This window comes from Danio aesculapii, chromosome 5 (genome assembly GCF_903798145.1).
Source record: "Danio aesculapii chromosome 5, fDanAes4.1, whole genome shotgun sequence".
NCBI lineage: Eukaryota > Metazoa > Chordata > Actinopteri > Cypriniformes > Danionidae > Danio > Danio aesculapii.
The window spans coordinates 7,372,464-7,399,445 of NC_079439.1; the positions used below are offsets into that span (position 1 = coordinate 7,372,464).

The 26,982-nt window shown below is 37.5% G+C and overlaps 1 protein-coding gene across 1 annotated transcript; it reads left to right on the forward strand.

The window, feature by feature from the left end:
* Positions 1 to 1,391: 1,391 nt before the first annotated feature.
* smad4b (SMAD family member 4b) lies at positions 1,392 to 25,585 on the forward strand. The gene is made up of 11 exons (XM_056457307.1): positions 1,392 to 1,482; positions 3,543 to 3,892; positions 6,163 to 6,337; positions 6,775 to 6,804; positions 8,374 to 8,586; positions 10,574 to 10,678; positions 10,770 to 10,820; positions 15,106 to 15,289; positions 15,704 to 15,872; positions 18,673 to 18,811; positions 22,354 to 25,585. Exons 2-11 carry the CDS (start codon positions 3,653 to 3,655, stop codon positions 22,563 to 22,565), a joined length of 1,518 nt encoding a protein of 505 aa, XP_056313282.1. The 5' UTR covers positions 1,392 to 1,482; positions 3,543 to 3,652; the 3' UTR covers positions 22,566 to 25,585.
* Positions 25,586 to 26,982: the final 1,397 nt, after the last annotated feature.

Sequence of the window (26,982 nt, forward strand, 5' to 3'; positions counted from 1 at the left end):
TGTTGTGTTGAATCAAAATGGTGCTCCTGTTTGCTGGATATCCATAAGCAGGTGAGTTTTTAACTTTTTAATGATTGCTAATTCAGTTCATCTTTGTTTCTATAGCCCTTTTACAATGTAGATTGTGTCAAAGCAGATTAACATAGAAGTTCTAGAAACTGTGTCAGTCCAGTTTTCATAGTTGAAGTTCAGTTCAGTCCAGTGTGGCTTAATTTTCAGTGCTGAAAGTCCAAACACTGAAGAGCAAATCCATCGATGCACAGCTCCACGAGTCCCAATCCAAGCAAGCCAGTGGCGACAGCGGCGAGAAACAAAACTTCACCAAATGACGAATGTAAAGAAAAAAAAAAAACCTTGAGAGAAACCAGGCTCATTTGGGCATGATCATTTCTCCTCTGCCCAAACTTCCTGTGCACAGCTGAAGTCTATGCGATGGAGGCTAAGGAACACTGAAAGTCCATTGTGGAGTAGGTCACTGGCGGGTGTTGAGGCTGGCCCAGAGAATCAATACGGAGACTCGTCTGTCACAGGGGTCTTACAGGAATCATGTCTCATGCTCTCCACTTCTTCATGACCACCACAGCATCTGCTCAGGATACGGCCCGGTCCAGGATTATGGAAACCTTGGGATAATGAAAAACAGACGAACAGCCTAACAATCCTTTAAAGAATTTGGATTTTAAAAGCATTTGTGTTTTATGTCTATGCTAATGTGAAGAGATTTGTCTTAAATTTAGTTTTAAACTGACAGAGTCTGCTTCCCGAACTGCCCTAGGAAGGCTGTTCCTGAGTTTAGGTGCCAGATATGAGAAAGATCTGCCTACAGTTGATTTTCATATTCTGTGAATAATCAATTGTCCAGAATTGATTGAGCGTAGTGGACATGAGCCCATTAAAAAGCATTGGATGCAGCTCAGATTGCACTGCACCAGGTCTGCATCCAGACCCCTCTTGATTTCACACTGTAGCTTGATTAATATCATATTCCGTTGAGTCACTCAAACAGTGTTGCAGAGGATGGAGAAATGACAGAAAGATTCAGGAGTATGAATTGCTGTTTACTAAGTTGTAGGACAATATTTAACGATATATCCTTGTTCAAGTGAGTAAAGCCTTTATTGTTGTTCAGAAATGTTCAGTATAGTCTCTTTATATACGATAAAGTGGAATAAAACTATTTGCGTTACATGTTCTTCTGTAAATGTAGCGTTTATATTGCACACAGCGACTGTATTGCACTGTGAACGTGTTTAGTGTAGTGAAAAGGAATGTAGTAAGATTAGATATTATGTCGTGGTTTAAAACTGTTTAACCTAATGACCTTTTAACTATTATTCAGCTATATTTCTGCAGTTTTCAGTCAAAAACGACGAAAAATTATCTGTGAGGGCGGGTCGAGTTTACGTTCACGGCTACGTCACCCGAGCGATGACATCACTGCGCTTACGTAGAGACAGCGTCCGTGCCTTTGCGCCATGAATCGTAAGTGTTTCTGTTGATATTTTCTCACATTAGCTTTATTTTTTAAAAATGTTATACTATAGTTCTAATTCAGACACCTTTACTCGTACATTTCACACACGTTTAAGGAGTATCTATTAGCCTGTTAGCTTGCTAGCATCATAGTGAGATCAATTGTATTGTCACAGAGTGATCTGATTCAATATCACTCACGTTCACGTATTTAACTGCTATAATAATACAGTGTAATGCTCTGCTTTTGGCTATTTTAATATTTTGGTGTAGTTTTTTTTAATAGACCAGAAGTTAACTGGGATGTTGTTAGGAAAACATTGACTGTTTTTGTCAGGAAAAACTCAAATGTAAAAAATTAAACCGATTCCCCAATAATTCAGCGTAAATATGAATAGCGTTACAGTTACGAAATCATTTGGTTCAGTTTTCATAGCAACTTTATGTAAATAAATCTGTTTGTAGCATCATTACTACGATATGTGGTATGTTATTAATATCTATCTATCTATCTATCTATATATCTAACTACATACCTACCTACCTATCCATCAATCCACCTACCATCTACAAAATAATTACACATATGAAGAGTGCCGTCTGAAATTTCCATCGAAAATGAATATTTTTCTCAGCCTCCTTTGTTTATGTTGTGTTATTTCACTTTAAAGACCACAAAAAGGGCTTGTTATATGCCATAAAATTGATATTACTGAACCTACACACAGGAGCCTGATAAACGCGCTCAATTCAGAAGAAAAATTCAGATGGCATTTAGAAGTGTTTGCATCTGAACCCTTCATATGTAGCCATAAAATGTAATAACTAAATAAAGTAATTACACAAATGAAGCCATAAAATGATTAATTATTAGAAACGTCTAAAATATAAAGATACTCAGTCTTTTGGAATAATTTTAGAATATTTATCACTGACTAAATTGAAAGATCTTACATGACTTTTTCTCATTATTATTGCTGTGATCAGTATGTTTTTTTGTATAATACTTGTTTATTAGGGAACTTTTATGATTGTAAATGATGTATTGAATAATTATTTACAAATGCTGCCATGGATTAATGCTAATAGCTGTTGATTTGCCGTTAAAACATAAATAAATTTAAATCAATGTGTTTTATAGGCTTGACAAATTATTCTGTTTTGTTTGTTTTAAAGCACATCTATCTATCTATCTATCTATCTATCTATCTATCTATCTATCTATCTATCTATCTATCTATCTATCTATCTATCTATCTATCTATCTTTCTGTCTATCTTTCTGTCTATCTTTCTGTCTATCTGTCTATATCTATCTATCTATCTACAAAGTAACTGCACATGTAGCTATACAATTATTAGAAATGTCTATAAAAATTTTATACTGTGTGTATATAAATATATATATATATATATATATATATATATATATATATATATATATATATGTATAAATGTGCGTGTGTGTGTGTGTGTACATATCTATATATATATATATATATATATATATATATATATATATATATATATATATATATATATATATATATATATATATAGTATTTATTTATTTTATTTGGGTACTTGGGTATCTGGATTGATGATAAGCTTTTATTTAATGTACACGTTGCTAATCTGATTAGGAATCTGAAACTGAAGCTTGGCTTTTATTTTAGAAGTAAATCAATTTTACTTTTAATGCTAAAACTGAAACCTGTAGAATCTACTTTTTTTTTTAATCTGTGCTTGATTATGGTGATATGTTGTACATGCATGCGGCATCTTCTATTCTAACAAGACTTGATTCTGTATATTATGCTTCACTATGTTTTATTCGTTCATTCATTCATTAATTCATTCATTCATTCATTCAGTTTCTTTTCGGCTTAGTCCCTTTATTCATCTGGGGTCGCCACTGCGGAATGAACCATCAACTTATCCAGCACATGTTTTACACAGCGGATGAATTCAGTTCAATGGGCTTTATAGACACAATAAATAATTCAGTTTTGATAATGAGCACAGATAATTGTTTACAATCTGCCTTTGTGTGTGTGTTTTATTTTTCAGGCCAGTGTGGAGCACGTCTCGACATCAGGGTGTGAAGACTGAAGCTCGGGAGGATCGAAGGCCGTGGATTTGTTTATTTCTCACCTGTGGTTGAGTGTAAATCCAGCAGCATGTCTGTCTCCAGCACACCCACCAGTAATGATGCCTGCCTGAGCATCGTCCACAGCCTCATGTGCCACCGGCAGGGTGGAGAGAGCGAGTCCTTCTCCAAACGAGCCATAGAGAGCTTGGTGAAGAAGCTGAAAGAGAAGAAAGATGAGCTGGACTCTCTGATCACTGCCATCACCACAAACGGAGCTCATCCCAGTAAATGCGTGACTATACAGCGCACGCTAGACGGTAGACTGCAGGTATGTTTGTCTATTAAAACTGACCATTTTACTGTGTTATGTTAAGGGTTTATAGCTTTTAAAAATAAAGTTAGTTTTTGAGTTTTATTGTTGGTATTTTTTGGATTATAAAAATAACCATGCATTATGGATGTGATCAAAAAGGCTGCGAGTTTAAAGTGTACAACACACAGTTTAAGTCAGAATTATTAGCCCACCCTTAGAATTTTATTTTCCTTTTTAAATATTTCCCAAATTATGTTTACCAGAGCAAGGACATTTTCAAATTATGTCTAATATTTTTTCTTCTGGAAAAAAGTGTTGTTTGTTTTATTTTGGCTAGAATAAAAGCAGCTTTAATTTATTAAAACTCATTTTAAGGTAAAAATATTAGCCCCTTTAAGCTATATATTTTTTTGATAGTCTACAGAAAAACTATTGTTATACAATAACTTGCCTAATTACCCTAACCTGCCTAGTTAACCTTATTAACCTAGTTAAAACTTTAAATGTCACTTTAAGCTTAAATGTCTAGTCAAATATTATTTACTGTCATCATGGCAAAGCTAAAATAAATCGGTTATTAGAGATGAGTTATTAAAACTATTATGTTTAGAAATGTGTTCTAAATCTCCGTTAGACAGAAATTGGTGGGAAAAATAAACAGGGGGACTAATAATTCAGGGGGGGCTAATAATTCTGACTTCAACTGTACTTTGTAGAAATTTAGGGAATTACACTGCACAACCCAAAAGAAACAATGCTAATCACAAAGATAAGAGTAGGCTCTCTATAGAACAAACTAGATTGATTGATTGATTGATTGATTGATTGATTGATTTTTTTGCATCTTCACATTTATGAGGAAAAGGCTTGGTGACGGATGTGACTTCATAATAAATGTGACGGATGTGAAATTGCCACTTGTGTGACTTTGGTAAATCAAATATAATTGTTTGAAAACACTGACAGAGACATTTTTGAGTTTTTCTGCAGTACTGTAAAATAATTGCCTACGCAAAATACATAGAAAGGGTATCGCTATTTTGAAGGAAACACGGCAAGGTTGACGTTTGCATGGAAATGCTCTGATTCAAAACTGAATTTTCAGCATTATTAGTCTTCAGTATCACACAATCTTTCAGAAATCTTTCTAAAATAATGTATCAATGGTCCGTTTAACTGATGCTTGGTTATTAACAGTGTATATTATTATAAGCTTAAAACAACAGCATTTTAAAATAGATCTTTTCTTTAAAGGTCCTTTAAAATTAAAAGAATGTTTTTTTTCAGATGATTCTATCAGTATGTTAGTTGAGGCAAGGCAAGTTTATTTATATAGCACATTTCATAAACAGTGGCAACTCAAAGTACTTTACATAAACAGGAATAAAAGAGGCAAGTGTAAATAAGATAGAAACAAATAATATAAAAACCGGTAAAAACAGTGTAAAGACAGTTTTTCCATATTCCTAAACACCGGTGTATCATATTTTCTCATTTTACTCTGGGACTTTCCCATTCTGGTGATCACCCCCCACTGTGGACTTTTTCGGTACCAAATTAATCTATTGGATGTCTCCAACAGATTAAATTTTTCCCCTCAAATCGAAAAGTTAAGCTTTACATCTCTATTTACGTGCCCCCCACCCCCCATTTCAACTTCCTTCTGGAATTAAATCACACGGCCCTTGATTTCTACCCCCTCCCGGGAGTAGATCACTTTAACTAGCCAAACGTAATAAAGGGTCTTGATCTTAGCCAGATGCCAGGGACCAGTTAAAATGTTTAAATGCCCAATCAGATACCTAAACAGGAATAAAAGAGACAAGTATAAAAACAAGTAATATAAAAACAGATAAAAGCAGTTAGACTAAAGCACAGGTGTCAAACTCAGTTCCTAGAGGGTCACAGCTCTGCACAGTTTAGTTCTAACCCTAATTAAACACGCCTGATCAAACTAATTGAGTTCTTTAGGCTTGTTTAAAACCTACAGGTAAAGCTGCGGTCACACTGGACTTTTCTTCACAGACTTCCATTCATATGCACTTGCTGAACTCTGACCTGCAAAATCGCATCCCATGATTGCGTGAGACCAATCAAAGATCAAAACATGACTTCTCTGGACAGAAATTTAAAACATGGAACAATCGCTGTTTTTTTTAATGTCTAATCATCCTGTTTAATCCCGCCTCTCTTCGTATATATATATATATTTTTTTTTAATTTAATTTAATTTTTTTTTTATCAGTTCTCCTGTAAATAATTCATGCATTTGATTTGATTGTCAGGTGGCTGGTCGTAAAGGATTTCCTCATGTCATCTATGCACGGCTGTGGCGTTGGCCGGACCTGCACAAGAACGAGCTGAAACATGTCAAATACTGCCAGTTTGCCTTTGACCTGAAGTGCGACAATGTTTGTGTGAACCCGTACCATTACGAGAGGGTCGTTTCTCCAAGCATTGGTGAATTGTTTTACTATGAAATTTATTATGAAAAATTGTGTGCAAGGACCTGTGTTTGTTTTATATCTTAGCATGTCATGATTTTTCCCAAGTACATCTATGTTAATCCTGGATCATCATTTTTTTTTTTTTTTTTTTAAATGTAATCCATACCTATTCCCTACCCCTAAACCCAATCATAGCTGTAAATTATTCCCATAATCAGAGGGGTGTAATAGTTGAATAAAACTCATGTAGAAGTGCATAAACATAACCGTAAACCTAAACTTAACATAAACTGTAAACGTATTCCTTAATTTTGATTGGCTGATTGGAATGTTGTTCCAGGATCAAAATAGGACCAACATGTCCTACTTAATGAAATCAGGTTGACGATATATTTAAATTTTTTTGTATAATATATATTTGCATGACTTTCTCCTTTTGTCTGTTTTTAGATCTGTCTGTTCTGACGCTGGGCGGCCCAGGTGAGGGGGATTTTAGTTTTCATTTTCCTTAGCTTTATTAGGTGTGCTAATATTTGTTGTATTCTTTAAAAATTATCTTTTAATTCAAGGTCTGAGAACATTTCTTTTAAATATATATATATATATATATATATATATATATATTTTCATTTAAAGTTGGTTAAAAAAGGTTTTCATTTATTATGATTGACAATTAGGGCTAATTTGCCATATATAGACTTTCTTAAAACATTATTGTGATGTCTAAGGATGTATTGTGACTGACTGTAATTTTATTATAAACTAGGAAGAAATGTCATAATTTTTAAATAGTTTACAGAATAACTTTTTTTTGTTTTGTTTTACACGTTGTTTTGCACGTTTAGATATTATTATTTTATATCATGTATAGTCCGTAGGCTTGTATTAGGATGCAATAAATTGTTCAAAAGTTACAGTACAGGCAGAACTGTTTTTCATATAAATACTGTTCGTTGTACCTTAAATTCATCAAAGAGTCTTCCAAACATCTTTCCATACAGTTTCCAGTTTCTATGAAGCAGCACAGCTGTTTTCACCACTGACAAACCTGTAATCATTATCAGCATTGGAAACAGTGGTGCTTCTTCATATATTATTAAGCAGCAAATCATCATATTAAAATAATTTCTATAAAACATGTAGCATAAATATATTTCTGCTCTCATTTTATATAAGTCATTTAAATCCATTTTGTGTTTGTCTATATATTTATTTGATGCACCAAGAGGTCCTGATATAGTCCATATATTATGTAGTCAATGTATTATATATTATGATATTTTCTATCATATACCTGTTGGTATAAGGCAAAGCTAGTTTATTTATATAGCACATTTCATACACAGTGGCAATTCAAAGTGCTGTACATGAACAGAAATCAAAGAAACAAGTATAAGAAAATAAAAACAAATAATAAAAATGTATGAAAACAGATAAAAACAGATTAAAATGTGTTAAAACAAGTTATAAAAGAATGAAATGAAAAGAAAGACATAATAGTGTGATCTGTCGGACGTAGCACAGTGCTCATTCAGTAAAGGCACAGCTAAACAGATGTGTTTTCAGTCTTGATGTGAATGTGCCTAATGTTGGAGCACATCTGATCATTTCTGGAAGCTTTCCCGCAGCGAGGGGCGTAGTAGCTGAAAGCCGAATCACCCTGCTTTGACTGAATTTCTAATTTACTTGATCCTAATGATCTGAGGGATCTGTTAGGTTTGTATTCAGTGAGCATATTCGTAATGTATTGAAGTCTTAGGCCATTTAGGGATTTATAGACAAGTAATAATACTTTAAAATCTATTCTGAATGTAACTGGGAGCCAGTGTAAAGATCTGAGGATAGACGTGATATGCTCTGATTTCCTGTTTATGGTCAGAATCCTGGCCGCAGCGTTCTGACTGTCTTTTTGGGTGGAGGCCGTTACAGTAATCCATCCTGCTGCTGATAAAAGCATGAACAAGTTTCTCTATCAAGAAGTATGTTCAAATAAGTGTGTTGCCCATCACAGATGAGTGAATGTGTTTTTTTTTGCTTGTGTATGTGCAGGTCCGAGTGGAGAGCTGATGGTGAAGGAGGAGTTTGAGGGTCAGTCGTCTCACTCTGCAGCTGATGGAGGTCACAGTATTCAAACCATCCAGCACACAGCCACGCCCTCTGCCCCGCCTGACACTTTCAACAGCCCCGTCCTCCTGCCGTCAGCCGACCACACAAGCTCCACCTCCACCTCGGCTTTCAGCGCCATGGCTGCCGGTCCAAACAGTAAGTCATTATTTCATTCTTTTGGGAACAAAAAAAACGTGGACAGAATGCACTGCATGTTGATGTTACGGGTCCCAGCAGCGGAACTCATAGGCAGATTAAAAGTGCCTGAATTATCAGGAGAAACAAAATCACATTGAAACTTCAGTGTCTTTCCCCAGGCGCAGCATAGTAGCATCTCTTTATTAACAGTCATATTATAGCAAACATGTCTTCACAAATCATGTAATGCAAATATATCCTCACAAATCATCTTTCAATTAATCAAACATTTAGTTTTGTTCTCTTTGTTTTTCTTTTTTTTTACCACAATGAATTCTTCAAATACTTATACACTCTGTACTCTCTTATCATTAAAACATATACACCTATACCTTCTGTATATTTATCAGTATGATACAGAAAACACTTTAAATTCTTTGTCAACCATCTTTTTCCTTTTTCTTTCTCTGTAAATACCTCAGTTTATAACCATTTACCATAAAACTACTAAACTCACAGAACAATCATGCGTCTATTTGGATCATTTAAATTGTAACACTTGACACCAATTCCCAATGTTACTCTCTAGTCCAGGGGTCACCAAACTTGTTCCTGGAGGGCCGGTATCCTGCAGATTTTAGCTCCAACTCTAATCAAACACACCTGAACAAGCTAATCAAGGTCTTACCAGGTATTCTTGAAACAATCAAGCAGGTGTGTTGAGGCAAGTTAGAGCTAAACCCTGCAGGGACACCGGCCCTCCAGGACCGTGATTGGTGACCCCTGCTCTAGTCTCATATACTTTATACATTAACAAATATACAACCAATATATATATACAAATAGTAAGTCATTTTCTGTTCAATTATCACATACTGAGTAAAATACATATCATTTACTGGGGAGTCAGTTATAACAAACATAACTCAGACCAACTGTCATTTTACCGGTACTTTCATCTGAATCACTCTTCTAAATTAACAACTGTAATTAAGCTATTCACTTCAAAACACATAGGAAATGTGTACTCGCACGTTTTTACATGAATTATAATACACATATTGACTTTTTATAAAAAACATACCTGAATTATCAGGAGAAACAAAATCACATTGAGACTTCAGTGTCTTTCCGCAGGCGCAGCATAGTAGCATCTGAAGTAAACACAACGAGTATCGCCATGGTAACCCTAAGCGCAAGCTTTCTCAACTGCTGATGTTCTTTTGTTTCAAACACAGTCATTAGTAGTGATAATAAATGACTTCTGACAGCATACATAAATACATAGATACATTAATAACGAAACAAACATTATTATTGTGGATACACAATGGTGTATCACATTTACATGAAGGTAGTAGTGCTGTCAAGAGATTAGTCACATCCAAAATAAAAGTTCATATTTAAAAAATGTATTTGTATATAAATTATGACTTATATAAGGTCAAAAGCAAAGAAGGTCAAGGTGCTCCAGGATTGGCCAGCCCAGTCACCAGACATGAACATTATTGAGCATATCTGGGGTAAGATGAAGGAGGCATTGAAGATGAATCCAAAGAATCTTGATGAACTCTGGGAGTCCTGCAAGAACGCTTTCTTTGCCATTCCAGATGACTTTATTAATCAGTGATTTGAGTCATTGCAGAGATGTATGGATGCAGTCCTCCAAGCTCATGATGGAGTCATACACTATATTCATTCTGTTTCCACTGCAGCATGACTTTATATTCTATACTGGACATTATTTCTGTTCAGTGACGAGGCTTTTGTCTCAGCAAAGTCAGACCTTACTGTCCTAATGAAATAATTCAAAATCAAGGCATGATCATATTTTACTTGCGTAAAATAAGCGTTTATATTAGTATATGTTGTTTCTAAAACTTGTATAGGCGCCAAGACTTTTGTCAGGTCGTGTATTGTTTTTTCCATGAGTGTGCGACTAGACGAGTAGGTTTGTGCTCTTCAATGCTTAAACCTGTATGATTCCTGTGTTTTCCTCTTTTAGATGCTCCCAGCTCGTGGCCCAGAGGAAGCGGTTTTCCTCCCAGCATTCCTCATCAGAACGGTCATCTTCAGCACCACCCTCCTCTTCCTCACACAGGACAGTACTGTGAGTCTCTTTTGCCACTGCCAGCTATCTAGCATCATAACTAGCATCTGCTGCAGTGTCAGTTAAACACTTCTTTTTCTGTCTGGCTCAGGGTCAGTCCATAATGAGCTGGCCTTCCAGCCACCGATATCCACACACCCAGGTGAGGAATAAAACACACTGCATCCCAATGCACGAGTTTATATTTTATTAGTATGTGGGATAAGGATTAGTCTGTCCAAGAGATTTTTTACAGTGAGAAACACATGCGCATAGAAAAACACTAGCAAACTGGGAAAACATCTTCATCTATTTGTCAACACACTTAAAACAATAAATGTACAAACAACAAGGAACCATATGACCTAGCTATTAAATTAATGTTAAATGAAATATTATTTAATAAATAATTCTAAACAGGAAGCAGCCAGGTTCATCTTTTTGTTTTTTGGCAGTCCCCTGACACATTTATGTTGTGGTCTGTGTTAGCTGGAGGGCATTTCTGTATTTTCATGTGTTGTGAGAATGTGTGCCACCACCAAAGTTTTTTTTAATTAATTGTTAACAAACCATACAAGCTGAAAAACTATATAATGAAATATATCAACTCGACTACACCCACCCCCCTCCCATACGGTCTCTTGAAACTGGGGTATCCAATGAATTGAAATTAACATAAAAACAAAAACAGAATACAGTATCAAATATCAATTATACAAAGTAAAGCAATCATTCTGGATCCTGATCATTTCTTTGTGCAATAAACATGGAGATTTTGTCTGCAGCTGAAGTACAAATCTTAAATGTACTCATTTGTACCAAGTTCACTCGCGCTGTGGATAATTCCAACATTAAATTGTCCTGAAATTGTACCGACCACTTGTACATGTCCAAATTATGTGGAGGCAGCCAATGTTGGGCTAGTAATTTTTTTAGCAGAAGTTAAGCCAGCCAGCCAGCCAAACAGCTTTTTGTAGCTTGGTGAGGTTCAACATAGAATCATCGCTCAGTAATAGTACGGAAAGATTCACTGGTATAGTATATTCAATCATTTTGGATAAGATAACACAGACCTCATTCCAAAATCTTTGTACTTTTCCACATTCCCACATCATATGGAAAAAAGATCCAAGTTCCTGGTCGGGACATTTATCATAGAAGGGACTAAAGGAGGCATTGATACGATGTGTTTTGAGTGGGGTTCTATTACAAAACTTATAGTGATTGGGATTTTTAGATGAAGTAAAAATGTTCTGCCATACTTTTCCCAGTCTGTGACACCCTCTTCTAGTTGACAGTCAGCTTCCCAACTGCGCTGTATAGCAAAATTCTTTGCTGTACCCTCTAAGGCCTTTCTGTTCATCCATGAGGTAAAAACCAAGCAATGATTGGATGAGTGGGAAGATTGTCCCCCCAGGGAACCCCATAGGCCTTCACGGACGATCTTAATCGCCGATATAAAAAGAGAGGTTTCATTTCATACCGCTCACAAAGTTCTTGAAAACTTAATATGCCATTAGAACCAGAAATATCTTTTAGTGTATAGACACCACCAAAGTTTTTAGTGTTAAAGTGAACATAGTTTAGCTCTTTTTTCTTATTTAATATTAATATTCTGGTTCTTCTGAGTGTGCCAGTTTAGGTTCAGTTTAAAACACAATTCAGATTTTTATTATAATGTGTTAAAAAGTGTCATGTTGGGGGCGTGTCCACAGTTCGCTGATTTAGGGGTGTGTTGCTTCACATGTAAATTAGTTTTGGCTTCCCGCCAACGTAACAAGGGGGCGGGGCCATGAGCTCACCCGCTCTGCGTTTGCAACAGAGTCTGACAGGCAGAAGGAGAGAGAGGATCACCATTCAGTCGTACATGTACGACTCGGACACAGACCAAGCAGAGAGGTCAAAATCATTTGTGTCTTTGTACAGTTTTACAGCCAACTGTGTGCTAGTTTCAAGTGCCGAGCTTGTACACAGAAACTAATAACCACGCACACTGAATTAACTTTGACTGAGGCACCGGATGTGCCGCTCGAAGCCACGACACGGCACAACAGAAGCATGAAGTGTCCCGAATCGTCGCGCCACGCATTTTTGAATTCTAAACATAGGTTTCTGCAGCGGTCCGCGGTGCCCAGCCGTCGACTTGAGTGTACCCTGATAGAAACCTATGTTTAGAGTTCTAAAACGCATGCTAGTTAAGATCACAGGGAGCTTCTGGGATCCCGAGAAATGCAAACAGCTGAAGTATAAGGTAGACTCAATGAGAAGTACACATGTTTGCAAACCTACCTAAAGATACAACCAATAATTCGGATTAGAGCGATAATGTGGAGAATATTGCTCTTGTGTTGAGCCCAATGAGCCTTGCATCTGAAAATAGAGCTAGCGTGTTCCTTTAGTGATATCGCTTCGACTCACGCTGAAAATGGCGGACGTGAATCAACAAACTGAGGATATGATGACGCGCCTGTCAATCAATATTGGTGGGCGGGGGGACCGCTCTCCTACGTCAAGTAGCGGTCGATTTGAAAACCGCTCCAATTGGTCCACCGTTTTTATGTTGTTAAATTGAAAAAAAATAACTGGGTGTGCTTATATCACCCCAATATGACAGTCTATACACCATACATGCACATATGGCTGTCCAAACAGCTTGGAAAGTAGATTTTTTACCATAGGTGCCCTTTAAATAAAACTATGGTAAATGATAATCCACCTGGTATTATTGTGTATTCAGCTGAAACATTTGACATCAGTCAATAACCGGGTTTCCATCCTAGATTCATTTTCATAACTTTGCACTGCAAACCCGTTTAACCATAAGTACAAAAATTAACAAATGTTCTCCCTGTGTTCGCGTGGGTTTCCTCTGAGTGCTCCGCTTTCCCCCATAAGTCCAAAGACATGCAGACATGCAGACAGATCGGGGTAACTGATCCGGCATGTTACTCGAGGTGTCGCGCATGGAAGCGGAGAGCGGGGCTTTGGAGGGCGGAGGGTGTCACGGACAAAAGTGAAGAGGGTTGGGGAGTCGCAGAAGAAAGTGAAAGTGAACAGCGGATGGTGGAGGGCGGTTGAGGAGGGGGATCAGTAAAATGAGGTGCCGGATCAGATTCAGAGGGGCGGATCCGGCGTGTCCCGGCACAAATTAAGCCCTGCATGCAGTACAGGTGAATTGGGTAGGCTAAATTATCCGTAGTGTATGCGTGTGAATGAGAGTGTGTGGGTGTTTTCCGGTGATAGGTTGCAGCTGGAGGGGCATCCGCTGCGTAAAAAAGCACATGCTGGATAAGTTGATGATTCATTCCCCTGTGGCGACCCTAGATTAATAAAGGGCCTAAGCCGAAAAGAAAATAAATGAATGAATTTAAGTGAAGTTTAAAATTTTAAACTAATTTCGAGAGGAGCATGTGCTCATGATTGACCCAGCTGGTCCACATTGGCTAATCATGATCCTCCAATCAAAGGGTCGCAAGTCACTATATATATATCCTCATTTCCTCTCTACAACTATCTTCGTCTGGAAGAAACCCTCCTCCCCTTCTTCCACCTTTATCCAGAATGGGCGACACGGTGGCCCAGTGACTAGCACTGTTGCCTCACAGCAAGAATACCAATGGCGTTGGGTCTTCACTGGGCCATCTGGTGTTCCTGTGCGGAGTTTGCATGTTCTCCCTGTGTCCGCGTGGGTTCCCCGGGGTTCCCCGGTTTCCTCCCACCATCCAAATGTGCTCTATTATAGATAAAATAAGCCTAAATCTTTTTCTAATGTCTTACTCTCAGGAAGTTCACCTTGGCCTCAGCAGCGGGGGAGTTTCAGATCAACCTGAGCTCAGTCTCCCCTCGCCCTGTGAAAGGAGGGAGCCCTGGGCTCGAGGATACCTTGAGCTCAGGGCTCTCTCCCGGTACAGCACGCCAAACAAGCTATGTATAAATCGTGAGCTAAGTGTGAACTCTTGAATCAAAATTTGGCATTTCCATTACTCGCTTCTCCTTCAATATTTAAAAATGCCTATTCTAACAGGGCGATGGAAATCCAGCTAATGAGGTGCATATTTAATGTTGTCTATTAGCCCTCTTTAGCAATCTTTGTTTTCGATTGTCTACAGAACAAACCATTATTGTACAATGACTTGCCTAACTACCCTAACTTTAATCTAATTACCTTAAGCCTTTAAATGTCACTTTAAGCTGTATAGAAGTGTCTTGAAAAATATCTAGTCAAATATTATTTACTGTCATCATGACAAAGATAAAATAAATCAGTTATTAGAAATGATTTATTAAAACTATTATGTTTAAAAATGGGTTGAAAAACTCTTCTTTCCGTTAAACAGAAAAAATATACAGGGGGGCTAATAACTGTGTACATTCAACTGTACGTTCATCACAAGTTGTAAATATAAATAAATTATTAAATAATTATAAATTATTTATGTTTTCTACAGCTCCAGATTATTGGTGCTCAATTGCATACTTCGAGATGGACATTCAGGTGGGTGAGACGTTTAAGGTGCCCTCTAACTGTCCTGTGGTGACGGTGGATGGTTATGTGGACCCATCTGGTGGAGATCGCTTCTGTCTGGGCCAGCTGAGTAACGTTCATCGCACTGAGGCCATCGAGAGAGCCAGGTACCGCTTCTCATCCATCACTTACTGCTCAATACATCATTCATTCATTTTCCTTTGGCTTAATTTATCTGGGGTCGCCGCAGTGGAAGGAACCGCCAACTATTCCAGCATATGTTTTACACAGCGGATGCCCTTCCGTCCGCAACCCAGTACTGAGAAACACGCTTACACTCACCCACTCATACACTACAGCCAATTGAGTTTATTCAATTCACCTATAGTGCATGTGTTTGGACTGTGGGGGAAACCGGAGGAAACCCACGTCAACACGGGGAGAACATGATCAAAGGAGTTTTATATTTATTTTTAATAACTAAAATATGATTTCACTTCTGATATTTAATGTTCACACTTCTCTCTTCATACCTCTGTAGAAGTAAACCTATGTGTGTGTGTCTGTCTGTGTGTTTTCAGGCTTCACATTGGTAAAGGTGTTCAGCTGGAGTGTAAAGGTGAAGGAGATGTGTGGGTTCGCTGTCTCAGTGATCACGCTGTGTTTGTCCAGAGTTATTATCTGGACCGAGAGGCTGGACGAGCTCCGGGTGACGCCGTCCACAAAATATACCCCAGCGCCTACATCAAGGTAACACACACACACGTTGGTTTTGGTGGTTTATGGGGATTCTCCATAGGCGTAATGTATTTTATACAGTAAAAAACGCATATTATTTGGCCCTACCACTTAATCCGACCATCACAGGAAATCTCGAAACATTTAATTTAATTTAATTTAATTTAATTTAATTTAATTTAATTTAATTTAATTTAATTTAATTTTAATTTAATTTAATTTAATTTAATTTAATTTAATTTAATTTAATTTAATTTAATTTAATTTAATTTTAATTTAATTTAATTAAAAGACCCTCTTAAGTAGGGTTTTTAAGCATTTTGAATTACAGAGACTCACAGCATGTCCTAATAAACCACCTTAAGGTTGTATTACCTAGCTTATACCATATCATTATACAAATTCTGTAAAACACCAAAACCAGTACACACACACACACACACACACACACACACACACACACACCATGAGTAAAAGCTCAAGTACTCACATTTTTTATTTATTTATTTATTTTTAAGATTTATTTTTGGCCTTTTTGCCTTTATTAAGTTGATAGTACAGTATTTCAGACAGGAAGTGAAGTGGGAGAGAGAGAGGGGGTAGGGATGGGAAATGTCCTCGAGTCGGGATTCGAACTCGGGACGCCCTGAAGTGCTAATGCACCATATGTAAGCGCACTAACCACTAGGCTATTGCGCCGACAAGTACTCACATTTAATGGCAAATGGTGGTGGTAATACGGTGGAATAACAGTATGCTAGAATAAGGAAGCTAAATTAGTTACTCTACTTTTAAGATTAGCTACACTATAATATAATTTAATAATTTTAATCAGAATCTTCTGGTTTTTCATCGGTGAGATGTTCTGTTGATGTCAGTTGCTGAATGTGATCTGAATATAATACCTTTGTGTATGAAGGGTTACTTAGAGCAGTGTTTCCCAACCCTGTTCCTGAAGGCACACCAACAGTCCACATTTTCAATCTCTCCCTAATCAAACACACCTGAATCATCTCATCAGAACATTAGAAGAGACTCCAAAACCTGAAGTTAATGGGTCAGATAAGAGAAACACAGAAAATATGTACTGTTAGTGTGCCTTCAGGAATAGGGTTGGGAAACACTGACTTAGAGCATTGCTGCTCATGACATGTGTTGCCAATTGTGCAACTTTGTAGACCCACACAAAATTGCTTAGGCCGACTTTGCTAAAATTGTTGTGTAATATGTCTAATCATGGCATAGCTTTCCACCCATTTAGGCTAATTAAGTAATGATAAAAAAATTAAAAAACACACACAAATGCTTGATCACGACCCGGCCCTGCCAGAAGACAGAGGCGCAAAAAGGGGGTATGCAGTATATGCGGCGCATAGGGGCGCCACACATGGGGGGGCGCCATTGTGTCAAAACTATTTTTGAAATTATCCTTACTAAAAGTTTCAAATAATCAAAATAAATGAATATTTTTTGTTTAAAATATTTATTTTGCGTTCGTTTTATACAAGTATATAATTGTATTTTATTAAATAAAGAAAATCATACTTCCCCTCCCCCTCTGTTGACCATTTGATTGATTCATTGCAGCTGGATAAAAAAATTTAAACTAATATTTGGGTTAAAAAATTCCTCTATGTAGATTATATATTATATTATATTCCCATATATATTATAAAATCCGTAATTTTACAGTTTATTTCCGGCAGCTGGGGTGCCAGAAAAAAAGTAAAACAATAGCCGTTAAATTACAGAAATATACCATAAAATAACGAATATTAAATTACAGAAATTTGCTTAAGTTAAAATTTGTGGTACATTTCTGTAATTTAATATCTGTTATTTTACGGTACATTTCTGTCATTTAAGGGCTATTATTTTACTCTTTTTCCGGCACCCCAGCTGCTGGAAATAAACCGTAAAATTACGGATTTTTTTTACAGTGTATGTATCATATAGATACATCGGCCCCTTTGGTAATGTTTTTTGCTCAAAACTATTTTAATTTTAGTTACAAAAAAGTTTGGCGATAAAATAGATCATCTCAGGGCAGTTTGTCTTTGTTTATTTTTTACACTAAACATTTAACAGTCTTTTTTGTTTAACTTTGTGAAAGGTGTAATAGCAGTTTCAGTCAATAATTCATGCAAAGACAAATCTTACACCTCTCACAGTAAGCATTTGAGAAGTGATTGCATGTTTAAGTTATGTTGCCCTTTAGGACTCCCAGATCTATAATTTTGTTTTGACAAATGTCATACAAAAGCAAGGCATGTCAAGGTGCTATACTCATTTAGTGAGGAAAATGAAATCATTTGGGGTGGGATGAGATGTAATTCTTTGACTCATCACATGCTTAGTGTAATTATACTTTTACTACTTCATATATTTTAAGTTGTGTTTAGAACTTCTAAATGTATTTGTTTAAAGCATGTTAAGGAAGGGGGGGGCGCAAAACTTGAACCCGCATACCCCTCACTAAAATTGCAGTTGCGCCCCTGCCCGAAGATAGTGGCAGGAAATATGAGCCCGCTGGTCAGGTCGGGTCATGTCAAGTCTGAGTTAATCTAATCCCTTAAAGAAAAAGCTCACTTAATTTTGACTTGTTGTTTCTGAAAACCTAATAATGTTATTTACTTGTCTAGAAAATGCTTCTTGATTTAAGAATTGAGGTATTTGTACTGGATCAAGATAAAAACTCTTAAGTAAGAAAAGCAGTTTATATATCCTGATAAAGAAAAATCAGAATTGGATGTAACTTGTGCCCATGACTGTATTTTGTGACCGGAGTGAATGTGCTTTGATGTGTGCACAGGTGTTTGATCTGCGTCAGTGTCATCGGCAGATGCAGCAGCAGGCAGCAACGGCTCAGGCAGCAGCGGCTGCACAGGCGGATGCAGTGGCTGGAAACATCCCAGGCCCAGGGTCTGTGGGCGGCATCGCTCCGGCTATCAGTGAGCCTTTTATTTCATTCAACATTCACTTATACTTTATTCATTCAATTTTCCTTCGGCTTAGTCTCTCAGATAACCATCTGGCTGTTGAGTGGTTAAGCTTGACATTTGAGAAAGATTTGAGAGAGTGTATTTAAATAGGGCCAGTGCATAAATTAAAATGTCAAATTTAAAAAGTATCTAGCAGAAATTCGGCAGCAATCTGATAGTCACTTATATAGTAGACTAAGGCTCCCTTTACACTAATAAATTTTAGTTTTAAAACAGCATTTTAGAATGAAAACAGTCCACGTCCACACTGGCGTTTCACCTAGCATTTCTGAACAGCTCTCCATCCACATTACACCACTGAAAACGCACATCACGTGACCATACACACACTCTGTCATGCTCTGCAGCGTATGTGCGCGTCTGAGCTCCAGGCAGTCAGAGAGTACTTTGAGCACAGAACCACAGGTGAGAGCTGTGCATGTCAGACTGTTCATCAAGGATCTACAGCTGGATCTAATCTCACTATATTTGTTAAACGTGATGTTTAATTCATCTTGTTGCCTATATCTAATGACATTTTCCCCGACTTTGGTTTTTTGAATCTATTAATTGTTTTCAGGTAATGCGTTTTGGCTGAGCGCAAAGTTAAGTTAGGTTAATAATTAATTAATGTAACCGCGGACACTCACTCTGCACATTTGACTGATTGCTTATCTTTATTTCCTATAATGTAGAAACTTATTGTACGTTATACTTTTATAATGGCCATTATTGATTATTAAAACTGATATTCAGCAAAAGAGATGGTATGTTTCGTATTTTCATTGATAATGAAAGGAGACAGTGATGTTATAGGCTCCGTTTTGTTATAATGTTTTGTTATACATGCATACAGTGAAGATGACGCTCATATAAATATTCAGCTACACAATGCCTCAACATTTTTGGTTCTATTAAGTTGCTAATATCAAAATGAAAATAGGCAGTTCCTCATATAATGTTTTCATTTTATTGTTAAGAAAGTGAAACAACGTAGTCAGGATGACGTGAATGAGGTTATAAATCCACTGTTCCCTCTGAAATTTACCCGACGTGTCCTCAGGAGTTTGTTTTCCATATCAAACTTGCAAAGTCTGAACTTACAAAGAGAGGATGCAAGACTGAACTGTGTGTAGGCTACTTAATATTGAGGGAAAAGCCCCAATCAGATAGGCGACTGTCTGCAGCCCCGCCTCCATTTTCAGATGCCCCCCATCCACACTGACAACCAGCAGGAGCGTTATAACACGAAATGGCGTCTTCAGTGTTTTCAAAATGCTCCGTTTTCGCCGCTCGAAAACTCTGACGTAGTGTGGATGGATGGCATAACCGGAGCAAAACTTTCGTATTAAAACATATTAGTGTAAACGGGGCCTAAGTCAGAACAGAATAACCTACCTATTATAATTTGAGGCACATTCTTGCAGGATTTCACTGAACACATCAGACAACGAAGGGTACATGTCCCTCATCTAGTGCAGAGAGACGAGTCTTTTTTACTGCACTCTGATCTACCTCTCTGTCTCCTCACGGGTTCTCGCATCCATCACAGTCTGGATCGTTCCTCGTGTGCGGTGCTTTATTTCCGCATCCAAATATTGATCTTTAAATCACGGATCAAGTACAGTCACGATGAAGTGCAAAGGATCCGAATAGATGGAATAGACACCGCAGACATGCTGCTTCAGACAAACACATGCTGGCTGCGGTTTCAGCTCGCGTCATCACAACATACTGTTTCAGCCGTGTTGTTTCGGTGTTAAAGATCTACCGAAAATGCACTTTTGGGACATTTTTTGGCTGAAAATTTTCGGTGCATCCCTTAGAAATATCATTATCGCAACACTCAACAACAATATCGCATATTATCCCAGTATCATGAAATCATTTTCCTTCAGCTTAGCCCCTTTATTCATCAGGGGTCGCCACAGCAAAATGAACCACCAACTTATCCAGCATATGTTTTACACAGCGGATGCCCTTCCAGCTGTAACCCAGTACTGGGAAACATCCAAACACACTTATTTACACACATACTCTACGGCCAATTTAGTTAATTAGATTCACCTATAGTGCATGTGTTTGGACTGTGGGGTGCACCTGGAGGAAACCCACGCCAACACTGGGAGAACATGCAAACTCTACACAGAAATGCCCAGAAACTGGCCCAGCCAAGACTTGAACCAGTGACCTTCTTGCTGTGAGGTGACAGTGCTAACCACTGAGCCACCGTGTCGCCCATCCCAGTATCATGCAGTCCTAAATCAGATGATTTTCATGACATTTGGTTTATCAACAGTTCATTAACGATCCCCTATTATACATTAAAAACGATCATAGTTTGGATTTAGGGGTCTACAACAACAGGATGATATACATGCAAGGTCAAAAAACACTTTCATTTTTTTACAAAATGCATTTATTTTTACCTAATTATCCCATCACTCCACTATGATTCGTTCAGCGATTCATTTGTTCCCAAACCCCTCCTTAGCGCGAAGCTAATCTGCGCTGATTGGACCGATGATAGTCCGTTGTGATTGGTTCAGTGCAGAGTATATGTGTGAGCATACCTACCAACACTCCTGTTTTTCCCCAGGAGTCTCCCGTATTTCAGACCCATCTCCCGGTCCTCAGCATTTAAATCCGTAAACAAAGTGGCATGCGTCGCGTTTTCAACGTGGCTTTAGATGCGATATGAGATTAACCTAATGCAGTACAAGCGATTACAAGTGACAAAACACAATTAAATACATAATTTGCAAGCTAGAGAAAACAAGGAGGAAACCATTTTAATCGCACTTACTTACACTTGTGAAATGGAGGAAGAAACTGATCCATGATCCACAGATCCATGTACTTATAAAGTTCCTGTCGAGCTCTGTCAAAGTCCCATACATCAATAGTCTTTTCTGATCCTTCCTTTAACAAATGTTCGATGTACCCCCATTGTAAGCGTCTAGATTACTTAAGTTCTCGTCAGAAAAATGACGGGAACAGCACAAGGCTGGGTGATAATTCTGAGGTATTTTTGCAAAAATAAACCTCAACCACTGACTCCTCAGTTTCATCTTTGGGTAGAGAAAATAACACTAACTTTCCCCTCACACCTCCAATAATATCCAGCTGAGCACAGCATCTTCATGACTTCATTCAACCGGGATCTGCTGCAGTGTTCGTCTGTTTGTGGGCGGGGCCGCAGGTTTTTAATTTTCATAGGTTTACATGGGCAACATTTGGGCGGGGCTCAATTATCAAGACGACTCGTTTGAAGCACTATGAGTCGACTCTTTTATAGATGAATCAATAGTTTTAAACACTGTGCACTTACAGATTTAAGCCTTAGCTGGATATTTCACTTCACTTAGAGCTGTTACACACTACATGGAAGCTCATTTTCAGAAACCCATAATAGGGGCTCTTTAACAGTATTTTCCTGCAAGTACAAATGAAGTGTACTAAAAAACACACAGTTTTAATGGTGTATTAAAGCTGCTACCTTCTATCCTCAGGTCTGTCTGCGGCGGCAGGCATCGGTGTGGACGACCTGCGGCGGCTCTGCATTCTGCGCATGAGTTTTGTGAAGGGCTGGGGTCCCGATTACCCTCGCCAGAGCATCAAGGAGACCCCGTGCTGGATCGAAATCCACCTGCACCGTGCCCTTCAGCTCCTGGACGAGGTTCTTCACACCATGCCTATATCTGACCCACAACCTCTTGACTGACAACCTCACTTACCTTAATACAGTGCATATCACCCTAAACTGACCTCTGACCTTAGATATGACCTGAAATGACCGTCCACAAGGGCGGATTCATGTGGAAAAACCAGCAAAACACTATTGTTGAGCAAATTATGCTGAGACTTTTGACTTTTTCTTACAGGAAAGTGGTGCAGGATGGATGAAATGGAGATGTTTGAAGATTTGTGTGTGTGTGTGTGTGTGTGTGTGTGTGTGTGTGTGTGTGTGTGTGTGTGTTTTTTCTTTATTTTCCAGTGTGGTGAGTTTGAATCAGAGCAGTACAGTGGCCACATAAACACTGCAGATCAATACAGATGTTAACCCGTTTAAGTTTAATTCTGTGCACATTCACACAACACAACACAGGACGACTGATGTGAAAAAATTGTTCTCCAAAAACATTTTCCTTCAGCTTAGTCCTTATTTAACAGGGGTCACCACAGCGGAATGAACTGGCAACTATTCCGGCATATTTTTTGCTCAGCGGATGCCATTCCAGCCGCAACCCAGTACTGGGAAGCACCCATACACTGTCACATTCATACACACACTCATACACTACGGCCAATTTTGTTAACCCAATTCACCTATAACACATGTTTGGACTGTGGGGGAAACCGGACCAACCGGAGGAAACCTAGCTGGGACTTAAACCAGCCATCTTCTTGCTGTGAGGTGACAGTGCTAACCACTGAGCCATCGTGCCGCCTTTAGTGCAACAATTTAGTCAAATTTAGCTCAGCTTGTCAGTGATCTTAGTTTTTTAAAGTATTTTCTTGTAAAATATTGGATTACTTTTTAAAAATATGTATAATATCTGCAGTTGAAGTATTTTCTTGAGTATTTTCACAGTATTTTCAAACTATTGTTACACTGAATGCATTTTAGTGGATGTCTTCTCTAAATCATGGTCCAAATAAATAAGTAGTATTTTCTTTTTCAGAAACAATAAGCAGGACACATATTAAAGGGGACCTATTATGCCCCTTTTTACAAGATGTAAAATAAGTCTGATGTCCCTAGAGTGAGTATGTGAAGTTTCAGTTCAAAATACCACACAGATTATGTTTTATAACTCTGAAACTGAGCCTTGTAGGCTTTGATTCGAATTGTGGCGTTTTGTTGACTGTCGCTTTAAATTCAAATGAGATTGTGCTCTTTTCAAAAGAAGGCGGAGCTACAAATGCCTATGTGTCAGCATAGTGGCAGATTCATTACCAAGACTAATGTCATATGCTAATGAGGGAGAGATCATCACTAATGGGCGGGGCTTTATGAAGTTTTTATGAAGTATGAATATAAAAAGTTAAGTTAATACATTTTTTTACTATTAGAAGCTGGTTATATTCACACACTGTTGCCACACAACTGTGTTTAAACCTCTTATAAAAGTGATTTTTGCATAATAGGTGCCCTTTAATATGTAAAAATGAAAGCTATATTACATTTTATTGTTTTGATGAGTTGAAAACCTCATTTTGTGTTTGACCCATATATACAATTGACACAGATACAAGTTAGACACTGAATTCGGTGCAACAATTAACACAGATACAAGTTAGACACTGAATTCGGTGTAACAATTAACACAGATACAAGTTAGACACTGAATTCAGTGCAACAATTAACACAGATACAAGTTAGACACTGAATTCAGTGCAACAATTGACACAGATACAAGTTAGACACTGAATTCGGTGCAACAATTAACACAGATACAAGTTAGACACTGAATTCAGTGCAACAATTAACACAGATACAAGTTAGACACTGAATTCAGTGCAACAATTGACACAGATACAAGTTAGACACTGAATTCAGTGCAACAATTGACACACACAAGTTAGACACTGAATTCGGTGCAACAATTGACACACACAAGTTAGACACTAAATTCAGTGCAACAATTGACACAGATACAAGTTAGACACTGAATTCAGTGCAACAATTGACACACACAAGTTAGACACTGAATTCAGTGCAACAATTGACACAGATACAAGTTAGGCACTGAATTCGGTGCAACAATTGACACAGATACAAGTTAGACACTGAATTCAGTGCAACAATTGACACAGATACAAGTTAGACACTGAATTCAGTGCAACAATTAACACAGATACAAGTTAGACACTGAATTCAGTGCAACAATTGACACACACAAGTTAGACACTGAATTCAGTGCAACAATTAACACAGATACAAGTTAGACACTGAATTCAGTGCAACAATTGACACAGATACAAGTTAGACACTGAATTCGGTGCAACAATTAACACAGATACAAGTTAGACACTGAATTCAGTGCAACAATTGACACACACAAGTTAGACACTGAATTCAGTGCAACAATTAACACAGATACAAGTTAGACACTGAATTCAGTGCAACAATTGACACACACAAGTTAGACACTGAATTCAGTGCAACAATTGACACAGATACAAGTTAGACACTGAATTCGGTGCAACAATTGACACAGATACAAGTTAGACACTGAATTCAGTGCAACAATTGACACAGATACAAGTTAGACACTGAATTCGGTGCAACAATTGACACAGATACAAGTTAGACACTGAATTCAGTGCAACAATTGACACAGATACAAGTTAGACACTGAATTCGGTGCAACAATTAACACAGATACAAGTTAGACACTGAATTCAGTGCAACAATTGACACACACAAGTTAGACACTGAATTCAGTGCAACAATTAACACAGATACAAGTTAGACACTGAATTCAGTGCAACAATTGACACACACAAGTTAGACACTGAATTCAGTGCAACAATTGACACAGATACAAGTTAGACACTGAATTCGGTGCAACAATTGACACAGATACAAGTTAGACACTGAATTCAGTGCAACAATTGACACAGATACAAGTTAGACACTGAATTCGGTGCAACAATTGACACAGATACAAGTTAGACACTGAATTCAGTGCAACAATTGACACAGATACAAGTTAGACACTGAATTCAGTGCAACAATTAACACAGATACAAGTTAGACACTGAATTCAGTGCAACAATTAACACAGATACAAGTTAGACACTGAATTCAGTGCAACAATTGACACAGATACAAGTTAGACACTGAATTCAGTGCAACAATTAACACAGATACAAGTTAGATACTGAATTCAGTGCAACAATTGACACAGATACAAGTTAGACACTGAATTCAGTGCAACAATTAACACAGATACAAGTTAGACACTGAATTCGGTGCAACAATTAACACAGATACAAGTTAGACACTGAATTCAGTGCAACAATTAACACAGATACAAGTTAGACACTGAATTCGGTGCAACAATTGACACAGATACAAGTTAGACCCTGAATTCAGTGCAACAATTAACACAGATACAAGTTAGACACTGAATTCAGTGCAACAATTAACACAGATACAAGTTAGACACTGAATTCAGTGCAACAATTGACACACACAAGTTAGACACTGAATTCGGTGCAACAATTAACACAGATACAAGTTAGACACTGAATTCAGTGCAACAATTGACACAGATACAAGTTAGACACTGAATTCAGTGCAACAATTGACACACACAAGTTAGACACTGAATTCAGTGCAACAATTAACACAGATACAAGTTAGACACTGAATTCAGTGCAACAATTAACACAGGAGTGTGACTTTAATGAACAATTAACACAGAACTTCATTCATCTTGTGTTTAAAACATGTAATTTCCAGACCTCTGTAGTCAATATGTGTGCCACAATATCATCCTTTGTGTGTGTGTGCGTGCGTGCGTGCGTGTGTGTGTGTATTTTTGATGCATTGTTTTGAAAACACTAATGTTCACTCAATTATAGCAAGCACTTGGTTACTTATAACCCCTGTAAGACTGTTTTTCTTGAAGAAGGCGACCATATCAGTCATGTTTCTTTCTCAGAGAACAGAAAAAATGAGTTCAGGCACCACACAGAGGCTGTTTTCGACTATTTGGAGATTATTTTTGAAGTGAGACCAAGTGAATTATTTTGTTAAATGAAGATTTCCCTCCATTGAGCGCAGATGGGTTGCATCTAATGACTAATTTTGCTCTGGAATTCTTCACTTTTTTTATATGCATTTGTCTATCTTTTTCTTAGTGATGCATGTTCATGTTGGCATGGCGATGGAGGACCTGTGATTAAACTGAAGGTGTGTTCACAATGACATACTAGCATACTGTTATTTTTGCAGTATGTGTATAATTTACAGCAATGACAAAATTTAAAAAGACAGTTTTATTGAGAGTCTATATACAATACTTCATATTTGTTTCATTCTAGAAAGGTCTGATAACATTTGTTTTTCCAAATTTCAATTAAAATAATAACAATAATAACTTATAATAATAATAATAACTAAATAA

Excerpts from the sequence above, each read along its gene's own strand:
- smad4b (XM_056457307.1), top strand. The coding sequence starts at position 3,653 with ATGTCTGTCTCCAGCACACCCACCAGTAATGATGCCTGCCTGAGCATC. Across the intron at positions 10,679-10,769 it reads TCCTCACACAGGACAGTACT|GGTCAGTCCATAATGAGCTG; the intron begins GTGAGTCTCTTT and ends TGTCTGGCTCAG. Across the intron at positions 15,290-15,703 it reads GAGGCCATCGAGAGAGCCAG|GCTTCACATTGGTAAAGGTG; the intron begins GTACCGCTTCTC and ends GTGTGTTTTCAG.